Source organism: Macaca fascicularis, chromosome 8 (genome assembly GCF_037993035.2).
Source record: "Macaca fascicularis isolate 582-1 chromosome 8, T2T-MFA8v1.1".
Taxonomy (NCBI): Eukaryota; Metazoa; Chordata; class Mammalia; order Primates; family Cercopithecidae; genus Macaca; species Macaca fascicularis.
In genome coordinates, this window is record NC_088382.1 from 18,657,187 (window position 1) to 18,671,074 (window position 13,888).

At 36.5% G+C, this 13,888-nt stretch overlaps 1 protein-coding gene across 10 annotated transcripts in view; it reads left to right on the top strand.

The window, feature by feature from the left end:
* TUSC3 (tumor suppressor candidate 3) overlaps window positions 1–13,888 on the top strand; it is a 435,781-nt gene that overhangs the window by 221,326 nt on the left and 200,567 nt on the right. For all 10 annotated transcript variants that reach the window (XM_074000326.1, XM_065518907.1, XM_074000325.1 and 7 more), the window contains 2 exons: window positions 9,051–9,191; window positions 13,133–13,273. In XM_074000326.1, coding sequence (XP_073856427.1) covers window positions 9,051–9,191; window positions 13,133–13,273 — 282 coding nt within the window. The remainder of the gene's footprint in view (window positions 1–9,050; window positions 9,192–13,132; window positions 13,274–13,888) is intronic.

Consider the following 13,888-nt stretch of genomic DNA (forward strand, 5'->3'; position numbering starts at 1 on the left):
CATTTTTGTTTGGCACATAAAAATAAAATTCATTCATCGCCTGAACTCAGGAGGCAGAGGTTGCAGTGAGCCGAGATTGTGCCACTGCATTCCTGTGGGGGATAGAGCAAGACTTTTTCACACACACACACACACACACACACACACACACAAAATACAGTTCATTCAATACGTTAATAAATACAATAAGTATTTATAATAAATTTTGTGATGTGATTAACATAATTATGGCTAAACTGATTTTTATAATTGTACAGGTCTTTGCCATTATGATAAATTCATTTTAACTTTTGCATCATACAGGAAATGTGTTTTTTCAGCATGCAGTGGCAGTTTACATGCAGTAGTCTTATTTTGGCATTTAATTATAGGTGGTAGTATATTATAGATAGTATTTTGCACAGATTTGTGACATTTTATATAAAATTCATTGCAAATTTTACTTAACTGTTATTTTTTCCAATGGGGCAGAATTTTACATATAGAGGGTTACATATTTATTTACAAGTATTTTCTCTCTGTTATGGATTGAATTGTATACCCCCAAATTCATAAGTTGAAGCCATAGCTTCTGGCGTGACTGTATTTGAAGATAGGGCCTTGAAGGAAGTAATTAAGGTTAAATGAAATCATAAAGGTGGAACCCTAGTCCAAAGGGACTGGTGTCCATATGAGATGAGGAATCAGGAGCAGGAGTGCATGTGCACAGAGAAAAGGGCCATGTTAGAACACAGTGAGAAGATGGCCACAGGCCAGGAGGAGGAGCCTCACCCAAAACCAACTCTGCTGGCACTTTCCTCTTGGACTTTGAGTCTTCAGAACTGTGAAAAATAAATTTCTGTTAAGTCGCCTACTCTGGAATTTTCTGTTATAGCAGCCCAAGCAAACTAATCAGCGTATTGACCCAGTCTTCTCGCTAGAGCAAGGTGTTGGACTTGAGACCGGAATTCTCATTATCATCAATGTTGTCATGCTTCTAACATCATCATTGTTGACATCGAGAGCTTATGTCCAGGCATCGTTCTAAGGGCCTCTTACGTATTATTTCATGTAGCTTCACAGTGAGAGAAGTGTTGTTACTGGCTCCATTTCATAGGTGAGGAAATGAGGAGTGAAGAGACTGTTGCTTGTCCAAGGTCACCAAGTTAGTGTAATGTGTAACTAGAATTTGAACTCAGCTGTCTGGCTTCCAGAGCCCTAGTCCTTAATCATGCTATTACCTTGCAGTTTATTATTTATTTTTTAACATGTTTTTACTGTGCGATCAATCCATTTAAAATGCAAAACTTACTGCCATCCCGGGGTTAATCTTTTCGGGTATCTTGGCCTATTTAATTTTTCTCACATGTGATACTCTTTGGCATAATGCTTACCAGGTCATGGAAAAGCATGCAGTTCTGTGAAGAATCTCTCTTACTAATTGTAAATCACCATTAGTGAACATTTATACTTATTTGCATCCAGATCATTTGTTCTTGCCAGTTTCTAGTTAAATAAAATAAATTCTCTCTTTTTGCCTTCAGCACTTCTTCTGTTAGTATTCTTCAATTATTTCCTCCAAATTTATTTTGCCTTTTTAGGTTGTTTCTTTATATTCATCCCTTCAGCAAATAGTTTTGCTCCTATAGTGCCTATTCTATAGGAGCAATAAATTTGGCAAGAAAAACATACATACTTCTCCTCTATGAGCAGCTTACAGATTAGGAAGCTAATAATAATAATAGTATCATAATAAAACATAAATATGTAATTTCAAATAACCTTATAAAGAATAATTACAATACTATAAGAACCAAATATTATTTCATGTAAATGATAGATCTCTATAGAATCTCAGGATAATTGGCCTTAGAGCTCATCAGATAGAAGTGCTATTCAGTATATACTTGAATCCTCTCTGTCATATTGGCAAACAGTCTTGTAGGTCCAACAAGACTGCTAGAGCACGGTCTTGAAGCCCATGACTAGACCTGTGGACTAAATGAAGACAGTGAGTTGGGTTAGTTTAGTTTCGTTGTATCTTTGTTGTGCTATTTTTGTTGATACTATGTTATCTTTGTTTTGTTGTGATACCTAATATACTAAGTACATACTTAGTATATTAAACATCTTATTTACTTTTACAAATATGCTTTCTCCTGCTTTTATTAAAACAATGCCTTTATTGGTATGTCTTTTAAAAAATCCTTAACAGAAACACTCATTTTTTGCTTTTTAAAAGTACTTTTATTTCTTAACTACTGTAAGAAACCAAACTGCCAAAACACCATGTATCTGATCCTTGGTATCATTGTTGAGGAAGCAGTATGGTGTGGGTGGGGACTACAGCAGATTGGAGAGGGGATGTGCTTGACCTCAGTGGGAGAGGTGCAGCTCAGCATCAGCTTTGTAGAAGAAATGTAGGTCACATGTATGTAGGCCACATGTAGCTAGATCTCTTTCAAGAAAAGACCTAAATAATAATTTTTATATGAAATTTCTCTCTTTAAAATGTTGGCCGTTAATTCATATTTTTTTTAAAAAAAACTTTATGGGATATTGTTATCTTTGTGTTGAGTACTGAATGTAGGCTGCTGGTATATAATAATATAAATAAATGGTTATATATAATCATTAAATTCTTTTGTTTGCTTTAGACATAATTATTCTAAAGTTTGGTCTATAAGAGTTGAAATCAATTGTTTTTAATTGAAACATTTCCTCAGGTTAATTTTGATTCAGCAGGAATCCTGCTATAGAACTGCCTTGTCTCTCCCAAAATCTAGCCCTTGGGTTAGCAACAAGAGTTCTCATTTTAAAATGCAGAAATGAGTAAAAGTTATAGCAGTTAATGAGTTTTATGAGGAATTTTAATCTACAACAATGGAGAAGTATATGTTTTGCTTCAGTTGAGAAACACTAAAATATTTTTAATGCTTATTTTTTTCCAACTGACTATTAAATCATATTTTGCTGAAGTACTGTCTCTAAATTGATGTTTTAAAGCACTGTCAGCAGTAATGTGGTGTCTGAAGATAATATTAATAACAAGTGCAGAAACTTGGTAATTTCTAGCTCTTTGGGGACTTACTGGGAAAGTAGCTTCAATTATATGTGATTCCCATAGGAATGGCTGAGGCTAGGTGTCTGATGACAGGCCAGTGGGTTAATGAACATGGTGTGTTGGAAGGAGCGCTCAGCTAGGAAATAGGTCTATGTTGTGCTCTGCTGTGGGTAGCCTTGGGGAATTGGGTATTTTAATTAAGAAAAAGGACTGAATTGTATGAATTTTTAAGCACCTCTGAAGTTTTACCACATGAGGCCTTCGTATGGATTTTCTGATAGTTTTCATGTGGGGAGTGAGGAAGATGGGGACGCTCAGCTTTATAGTTTTGTATTGACGTGGTTTCTGTAGATGTCTCTTGTGTATCCATGAGAGAAACGAACATGAACAAAGTATGGGATGGGAGAAGCCCAGGGAAGAAAGAAGGAACTGGTAACTGTGTGCTTTGTTCAGTTTAATGAACGTCCATTACATGGAAGCCCACTGCTGGGAGAATGGAGTAAGATAGACTCCTGATGTACAGGGCCATGTAACACTTATTATATACATTAGAGACATATGATTTTTATTTACTTATTTATTTTTGAGACGGAGTCTTGCTCTGTCACCCATGCTGGAGTGCAGTGGTGCGATCTCGGCTCACTGCAAGCTCCGCCTCCTGGGTTCATGCCATTCTGCTGCCTCAGCCTCCTGAGTAGCTGGGACTACAGGTGCCTGCCACCACGCCCGGCTAATTTTTTGTATATTTAATAGAGATGGGGTTTCACCATGTTAGCCAGGATAGTCTCGATCTCCAGACCTTATTTTTTTCCAACTGACTATTAAATCATATTTTTATATGATATAATTTATATATAATTTATGTATGATATAATTTATATATAATTTATGTATGATATAATTTATATATGATTTATATATGATATAATTTATATATGATTTATATATGATATAATTTTTATATATAATTTATATATGATATAATTTTTATATATAATTTATATATGATATAATTTTTATATATAATTTATATATAATAGGCTCCTCGGCCTCCCAAAGTGCTGGGATTACAGGCGTGAGCCACCGCACCCGGCCCCTATATACATTAGAGACATATTTTTATATATGTTATATATGCATGTTATATGTTATAATCTGTATGATGTTTATACTGTATTGCAGGAGCTTGTGTTTTCAAATCAGTCTTCTAATGAACTTATTAAAAAAGGTTTATGAAAAAAATATTGTTAAAGCCTGGCAAACATGGTGAGAGCCCCGTCTTTACTAAAAATACAAAAATTATCCAGGCGTGGTGGTGCATGTCTGTAATCCCAGCTATTGGGGAGGTTGAGGCAGGAGAGTGGCTTGAACCCAGGAGGTGGAGGTTGCAGTGAGCCGAGATCGTGCCATTGCACTCCAGGCTGGGTGACACAGCAAGACTCCATCTCAAAAAAAAGTTTTCATTAAATGGAGGTAGAGTTCAGAAGGTATTATGATATCCTGGTAATGAAGTGTCTAGAGTCAGAAAACCTGAGTTCATCTTCCAGCTTTACTTCTTCATTGCTGTATGACCTTTGGTAAATCACTTTATTTTTATATGCCTCTACTCATCTGTAAGAGAGGGAAAATAATATTACCTTTCTCATAAGACTATTGGGAAGATGAAAATAAGATGTTAGCGTTAGAGTAGGTAGCTACGCAGACATGAGCAGGGCAGGAGAGGGTCCCTCACCCCAGGATGTCAGGTGACCATCATTTGATGATCAGGTGATTGTTAAACTGTCTTGCTAAAATAATAATTGGTTGCAGCTGGCTGCTATGAAAGGCAATCTCCCAGTAGATAGAAAACATCTGAAGATGGTGATCAGCCGCTTCTTGATGAGATCTTAGGACTTAAGCAGGCTCAAGCATGCGCACTAAGACAAAATGGTGGCGTTTAACTGTTATATGACCTGCCTCTGGGAGCACTCGACTAGTAAGGGAAAAATGCCTCAAACGAGCATGCGCACAACTTCAGTAAACACACTGCATACGGCCCCTCCCAAGTGCTGGCAAGCCACTGTGCAGGCACATAGCCCACCCAAAAGGAAAAGTCAAGGGAGAAGAGACAAACCCTGGGGTTATGCCAGTGTATGAAACCCCAAGTCAAAGGCCAAACAGTGCACTTTGATGTCTTGAAGTTGCCCACCTGATCTTCTTCCAAGTGCGCTTCTTTCTATTCCTGCACCAAAACTTTTAAATAAACATTCACTCCTGCTCTAAAACTTGCCTCAGCCTCTCACTCTGCTTTATAACCCTCGGATTCCTTTGAGGAGGCAGGAATTAAGTTGCTGCAGACCCCTACGGATTCACCACTGCTAACACTAATATATGTAGCTGTTTAGCTCTGTGCCTGATGCATAAGTATATGCTAAATAGTTCTTATTACTATTACATAACATTAGCAATAATACTGGTGTGTAGCATTCCCCCTTCCTAAAACCACCTTATTTTTGCATAAGTTGGTTAAATCTAAATTCTATAGAAATAATTAAAAGTTGTGGTAAAGGAATGAAGAGAAAGGAAAGAAGCGATGAAAAGATTACCTCGGAATCCCTTTGGAAGGGTTAACTGCTTGAGCATTGTCTTAGTTCATTTTGTTCTGCTACAACAGAATACCTTAGACTGGCTAATTTATTCAGCAGGAGTTTGTGGGGAGGGCAGAGGCAGAATATGATGGTTTGAATGTTTTGCATTCAAACAATGAGTAAACAACATTCAAACCATCATATTCTGCCCCTAGCCCCACCAAACTCATGTCTTTCTCACACTCAAAATACATTGATTTTGTCCCAATACTGTCAAAAGTCTGAACTCATTCTAGCAGCAACTCAAAATTCCAAAGTCCCAAGTCTTAACAAAATCGGATACAGATGAGACTCAGGACATGATTCATCCTGAGGCAAATTTCCCTCGAGCTGTGTATCTGAAATCAAACAAATTATCTACTTCTAAAACAAAATGGTAGAGCAGGCATCGAATAGACATTCCCTTCCTAAAGGGAGAAATAGGCAAAAAAAAAAGGGGGTAACTGGCTCCAAATAAGCCCAAAACCCGATTGGGAAAACGCTATTAAATCTTAAAGCTGGAGATTAATTTTTTTTCATTCCACCTGCCATCATCTGGGCACACTGGGGCAAAGGTTGAGCCCTCAAGGCCTTGGGAAGCCCCACCCCTATAGCTTTGCGAGGCCCAAGCCCACACAGCAGTTCTCCCAGGCTGGTGTTGCATGCTCTTGGCTCTATAGTTTGGGGTTTCAGCAGAGGCCCTGCTGCCGTAGATCCACTAAGGGGGATTTTTTACAATGGCTCTGCCTCTGCAACAGGTCTCTACCAGGGCTCTTGGGCTCTCCGCAAAGTCCTTTGAAATCTAGGTGAAGGAAGACATACCTCCTCAGCTCTTACATTCTGGGCACCTGCAGAGCTAGCCCTTTATGGATGCTGCCAAGGCTCATGGCTTGCACCCTCCAGAGTAGTGGGTTGAGCAACACTTGGGCCTACTTGATCCATGGTGAGGGCAGCTGAGGAGAACTACACTAGAATGCAGGGAGTGGACACCCCAAGTGGCTCTGAACAGTGAGCTTTGAGGCCCCGTAGATACCCTAGGTCTTCCCCTGAAGAGCTCTGAAATGCCTTCAGGGTCTTTGTCCCATTGTCTTGATGAGTAATACCTGGCTTCCTTTCCATTTCTGCTAATCTCCTTATAAATAGTCCCTAGGCCACATTCTTGATACTCTCTCCTGAACATGTTTTTTATTGTTTACATACCCAGACTGGGAGTTTTCCAAATCTTTATGTTTTGCTTCCCTTTTAATTATAAAGTATGTCTTTAAATAGTTTTTGTCTTCTTGTATTTTATATGCATTTGAAATAAGCCATACTGCATCCAGAATGTTTTGCTGCTTAGATATCTCTTCTGCCAAATATCCTCATTCATTGTTTTTAAGTTCTGCATTCCATAAAGTCCTAGGACACAGACACACTTCAGCTCAGTTCTTTGCAGTTTGTAACAAGTATGGTCTTTTTTTCCAGATTTCAATACCTGTTTCTCATTTCCATCTGAGACCTCATCAGAATGTCTTTTACTGTCCATATTTCTTACCAGCATTCTGATTGTAACCACTTAAATATCTGAGATGTTTAGACTTTCTCTGCAGCTTCCCTCTTCTTCTGAGCCCACTCCAGAATCACCCTTAGTGATCCATTTATAGCAACCTAGGCTTTTTCTAGTATGCTTCTCCAGATTCTTTCAGTCTCTACCCATTATCTGGTTCCAAAACCATTTTCACCTATTCAGGTATTTGTTGTAGCAGCATCCATTGCCTCTGAGACCAGCGTTTGTCCTAGTCCATTTTGGGCTGCTATAACGGAATACCTGAGACTGGATAATTGTAATGAACAGAAATTTATTTCCCATAATGCTAGAGGCTGAAAGTCCAATATTTAACTACCAGCATCTTGCAAGGCACTTCTTGCTGCATCATCACATGGCAGGAGGTGAAAGTGTGAGACAGAGTCAAGAGGACGCTCAACTTGCACTTTTATAGTAGCACTAATCCCACCCATGAGAGTGGAGCCCTCATAGCTTAATCACCTCTTATAGTTCCCACATCTTAATATTGCTACAATGGCAATTAGACTTCAACATGAGTTTTGGCGGGGACAAACATTCAAACCATAGCAAACATGGACCAACTATTAATCTTTAGCAGTAGTGTTTGAAGAGTACTAATGTAGATAACATGGAGGTAAGTAATGGAAATTTGATTGCATTTGCAGTAGTAAAAATGAGAAATTTTTGATATAGAGCCATTTATTTTGGGTATTCAGCTTGTTTGTGCTAAGTTGTGTGAAGCTCTATAAAATGATTTGGAGCTGTCTTGTAAATATGACTGCTGTAGCTACAGTTCATTTATAGGGCAAGACCTGTTTTGGTCTTGAGTATATCCTTGGTTATTAAACTTCGTTGTTATGGGGAGCTAAGCTTTTACTGTTGTATCGTTTGCTTGATGTCAACTGTGATCTAATATATATATATTGATTTTTGTTTTCATTATTAGAAAATACTGAACTATGTTGCAAGTCAAGGGCTGAAAAATCTCTTGGCCTTTCATTTTAAAACCTTTTTTTGGTAATTCCTGGGCAACAGAAATTTTATTCGTATATATATATATATTTGTAGTTTATTCCTTACTGCAAATTAACCTGATACATGTTTTTAGATATTATATTGTTAAATAAGCACCATTTATATTAGGGTAGTGTTCTGTTTAGTATACTTTTCGAATAGAAATTACTTGTAGAAAATATTTCTGAAATATAACCAATTTAAGACAGTTGAGTTAATAGACAAATTGAGCGGAAGAAGAGTGTTATTGAGGATTTCTTCTTCATTCTCTGGTAAATTTAACTTGTTTAGAGCAGAAATGTTGGTTTCTCTTTCATAGTCATCATCATTACACAAAAAATAAAGTCTTTTACATTTCGAATAGGGAATTCAATCTACTTGTAGTTTGTTGGAAATTAATTCCATAATATGCTTATTTTTTTAAAACGAATTCCAGTACTTTTTAAAAATAACTGCTTAGGAAGTGAAATAATTCATGTAATACCAAATTGCTATATTTCTACTTTGCACTTTCAGACACTTTTTTTACCCTAATTATAGAATTCAAGAAAGGAAAAAGAATGAAATGACTTATAAAATATAGAGAATATAATGCATGGTATGAATGATGTATGTTAAATGTGAGGATTCAGATAACTTAGTCAAATTTACAAGTTCTTTTTCATCCAGTAGTGAATTAAGATAAATAAAAACAGAAATTTACCTCTGGAAAACCACTTGGATTTTCATAATAAATGCTGTTTTCCCCAAATTTCTACAGAAAAAGCATAAAATGTTGGATTAATGATCTATAATGTGGGGATGATACTATATTTAGTATTTTTTTCCTCATGTTTTACAGCTCAACATGAACTCTGCTCCTACATTCATGCATTTTCCTCCAAAAGGCAGACCCAAGAGAGCTGATACTTTTGACCTCCAAAGAATTGGATTTGCAGCTGAACAACTAGCAAAGTGGATTGCTGACAGAACGGATGTTCATGTACGTTTTTATTCCCTGCAGTTTTAATAATTGGCTGGTTCGTTTGTTTGTTTGGAACATTTTAATAAGGCTACACTAATATTTTTGAATTTCTCTATCATTATTTCTCCTTGCATAGAGAAAACTCTGTTCAATCACTGCAAATGATAAGTTGAACTTGGACTGTTAGGTGTATTCAGATGGTTTTTAAAATAATGGTTCATTGATCTTTTAAAAGCCATTAAAAAGTACAGGAGTTAAGCACAAGGTAATTTCAGAGGCTAAAAAACATATTTGAAACGTTTCAGTGGTAGTAATCAAGGAAATTCTAATTAAAAAGCAAGATATATAATTTTTATCTATCTTTTGGGCAAAGAGAAAAGGTTAATAGCCACCTTAAAGCTATATGGGAAAATATCTACTCAGATTTACTGCTTTTGAGACTATAAATTGGTGTAACCATACTAATAGCATGTGTCATGTCTTTATATAATATAGCTTAACAATTCCACCTCTACGAATTTAACCTAAGGATGCTATCAAGGATGATTTCAATTTTTATCCATAGAAATTTTGAAAATAATACTCATTTTATTGGGAAAAATTGGATATGAATCAAATGTCTAAAAATAAGAATAAGTAAATATACTATGGCATAGCCAAAAAATGATTTACAAGAATATTTTACCTAGAATGAAGCTCAAGGTGTAAAAAGCTTCCAAGTAGGTTAGAAAAATAGTATTAGTTAATAGTATGATCTATTAGTTTGTTGTAAAGGGTAAATATGAGTATAGATAGACATATACAATTTATTATGGAAGGAAATGAACCTAAATGTTGATGATAGTTGATACTTACTTGGAGGTTTTATGACCATGTTTTCCCTACTCTCACAACTGTTTTTGACAGTAAACAATTGGAGCCAGTTATTTTAAAAGTATGTTCATGCAAGCAGTAATACAGAAGCATTAATTTTTACTATAAGGTAGAAACACATTTATTCTGAGTCAAGGTGGTAATCGCCCATATGGTACCACAGTCATTGTAAAATTGTATCATTGGTTTTAATGACATTTTGGTGACTAAACTTATTTCCTAATTCTGTCATTTTTTTAATGATTTGGCAAATATTTTGTTGTGCAATGTATCATTTAGTTGGTGCAAGACATTGAGTAATATTTGAAGGGTACTATTGTTTCCTTATAAGAAATACTAAATTTTAATCAGAAATTATTCAAACCTGTCTCCCTAGCAGACTTAAACATTTAGTCGATAAACGTTTGTTAAAAAATAAAAAAAAAACAACCCAAAAAACTATATGTGGAAATAATTTCTAAAATGTTTTAGAAATGAAAACAGTACAAATAACGCCAATGTATATCCTTTATTTAGGTTCAGTGATTGTTAACATTTTATTCCATCTGCTTTGTGATTGTCATTATCCCTGCTACCCCCATTGTCTCTTTACCTCTCCACACATGCAGACACATATACACAGTTTTTTCTTTCTGAAAAAAATTAGGGTGAATTGCATTTTGAAAGAAATAAGCAAAGCAGTTATCAACTTCATAGGTTTACATTTACATATTACTTTTATTTGAGCTACCACTACCCATATTACAATTTTGTCAAGCGACCTAGTAATATCCTTTACATTTTCGCCCGTCAGTACAAGATTTGATCTAGAGTGAGATATTTTGTTTAATTGTCATGTCTTTTAAGCTTCTTTAAATCTGGAATATTTCTACAGCCTATCTTTTCTCTTTAAAAACATTGACACTTTGGCCGGGCGTGGTGGCTCAAGCCTGTAATCCCAGCACTTTGGGAGGCCGAGACGGGCGGATCACGAGGTCAGGAGATCGACACCATCCTGGCTAACACGGTGAAACCCCGTCTCTACTAAAAAATACAAAAAACTAGCCGGGCGAGGTGGCGGGCGCCTGTAGTCCCAGCTACTCTGGAGGCTGAGGCAGGAGAATGGCGTAAACCCGGGAGGCGGAGCTTGCAGTGAGCTGAGATCCGGCCACTGCACTCCAGCCTGGGCGACAGAGCGAGACTGTCTCAAAAAAAACAAAAAAAAAACATTGACACTTTGAAGAATATAGTCCTTTGCTACTTTTTAAATAGAGTGATCCTTATTTGTTCTGCCTCATGTTTGTTCATGATTGACTTCTGCTCATGCATCCTTGAGTATAATACTATATAGGTCCTGTTTTGTTTTAATCACCTCAATAAGCACGTAATGTCCATCTGTCCTTCACTGGTGATATGAATTTCAAATATCAAGATGTTTCCCATTTTTTTGTGGTATAATTACTGTTTTTCTTGGTAATAAGCTATCTATGTGGAGATACCTTAAGATCATGCAGATATCCTCTTCCTTCAAAATTTTCTTTTCGATTGAGCATACATTGATGATTCTTGCGTGACACAGTTTTTACCATTATGGTTACAAAATGATGATTCCAATTCTAGCTCTTTCTTCATATTTGTATTTGGCCCTCAGCATTCTACTGTAAGAGTCCCACTCCATCTATCCATCCATCCATCCATCCATCCATCCATCCATCCATCCATCCATCATCTAATTTATCTGTCATTGGTATGAACTTATGAATTGTGTTTTCTGAGTATTTTGGATTTGACATTCTAAAAAATCTTTCCGGCTGGGGAGAGTGTACCTCTCTTGGGGCTAGCCAGTTCCTAAAGATAACAAGCCCAGCCAGGAATAAGTCTTTGATATACTACTAACCAGTCCATAGCCACACTTCCTGTCTCTGGTCCGTACACCCTAGGACACAATATTCCTCTGCCTTAATCATCTCAGGGCCAGGTACCAGACAACTAGAGACCACTCCTATAGCCCACAGCCCACCAAAATTATTTAAACTAGTAAATCCTAAAGTGTTTACTCTGCCCTGCCTTGCCTTTCCTATGCAAACTCCAAAAACGAGGGTGGCTTAACTTCCCTTCAGTTGTATCTTCTGCCACCTGAGCACTCTGGTGTCTCTCCCATGTGACCCTGTATGGCGTAGCATGCCTCTTGTTTCCAGGAGACCTGTGAGTATAATCAACCTTGTTTTCATCTGATCTCCTATGTCATCTGTCCTGGCTGCACCTAATTGATGTCTTGTAAAAGAATACAAGACATGTTTTTCCTCTGGTGGTTTGTAATTTACTGCTATTCTGAACTATTTTGGTACTAAAATTGTTCTAGATTTGACTAGTGAGAGCCTCTTCATGCTGGCCCCTATGCTCTTGTGACATCTTTCCATCATTTTTCTTTTAAGTATTTTCTTATTTTATGACATAACAATTTATTCCAGGCTCATTTCATATCTACCTATCTATTTTGCCCAGCACTCAGTTAGTCATCTCTTCTAGGAGTCCTGCTTTCTTTTAGTAGGGAATGTTATTGGAACCAAGATAGGTATACACATTAGAAGTCATGAGTTCAGACCAATTAGACCTATTTCTAAAGATAGTCTTCATGTTTTAAAGGATACCATCAAAAAAGTAGCCCACAGAATGGGGGAAAATATTTGCAAATAATTTTTCTATAAAATACTTATAGCTGGTATGTCTATCTGTATGCATATATATATATATATATATATATATATATATGACTCTTACAACTTAAAAAGAGAAAACCCAATTAAAAATGGGCAAAGGATCTGAATGGGCATTTCTTCATGGAAAAGATACAAATAGCCAATAAGTACATGAAAAGATGCTCAGCATTGTTAGTCAACAGGGAAGTGCAAAGTCATTTTATATAGCCATTATGTTTTAAGGCATATATCTTCGACTCAGAATGTAAGTAGTGCTAGTGCCACATGTGAAAATTTGGATGGCATGTTTCTGAGTTCTCTGTGTTGAAAGTTACGAGGACTGGAATATGATCAAGAGAAGAATTTTATTTTTCTTTCACTTTTAAAATTTTCATTGCATTTTTGCAGATTCGGGTTTTCAGACCACCCAACTACTCTGGTACCATTGCTTTGGCCCTGTTAGTGTCGCTTGTTGGAGGTTTGCTTTATTTGAGAAGGAACAACTTGGAGTTCATCTATAACAAGACTGGTTGGGCCATGGTGTCTCTGGTATGTTAATACATTGTGCTTTTTGTTTGTTTGTTTCCTATTCTTTGTATAATAGTGTAAGTTGTATAATATTAACAAAATGAGCCAGATTATAACTATAATAGAACTCAAGTCTGAAAGAGAAGTAACTTTTTAGAACTTGGATAATGTAGTTTGAGTTTTCTGTCAGCCAAAACTATGCTATCTTCCTTCAACTTTTCACTGCTAAAAGGTACTGTCCCTCTGTGCTTTGCACAAGTGCTAAATAAATACATGTTGAATACATCTATAGATATGGTAAGACTTGATCAGAATTAATAGCTCAGAGTAATTTGCAAGTGGTTTGGAAATTCAGCTATTTCTGAATTTCTTATTCAGCTGTTCTTTTTCTGACAACTGTTTCTTGTGTATCTTCTATGTGACTGATATTTGTTAGATACTGGGGATATAAAGTTGAGAAATACACTCTGCGTATGAGAAATGCATTCTGGGGATACAGAGTAATCAACAAATGGAGTATAAGGTTATGTGTGCTATCATGGCAGTAAGTAACAAAGTATTGTAGGAACACACAGGAAAGAAACCTAACCTAGAGTAAAGGGAATCATGACAGGCTTCCCAGACTGTGACAAGAGC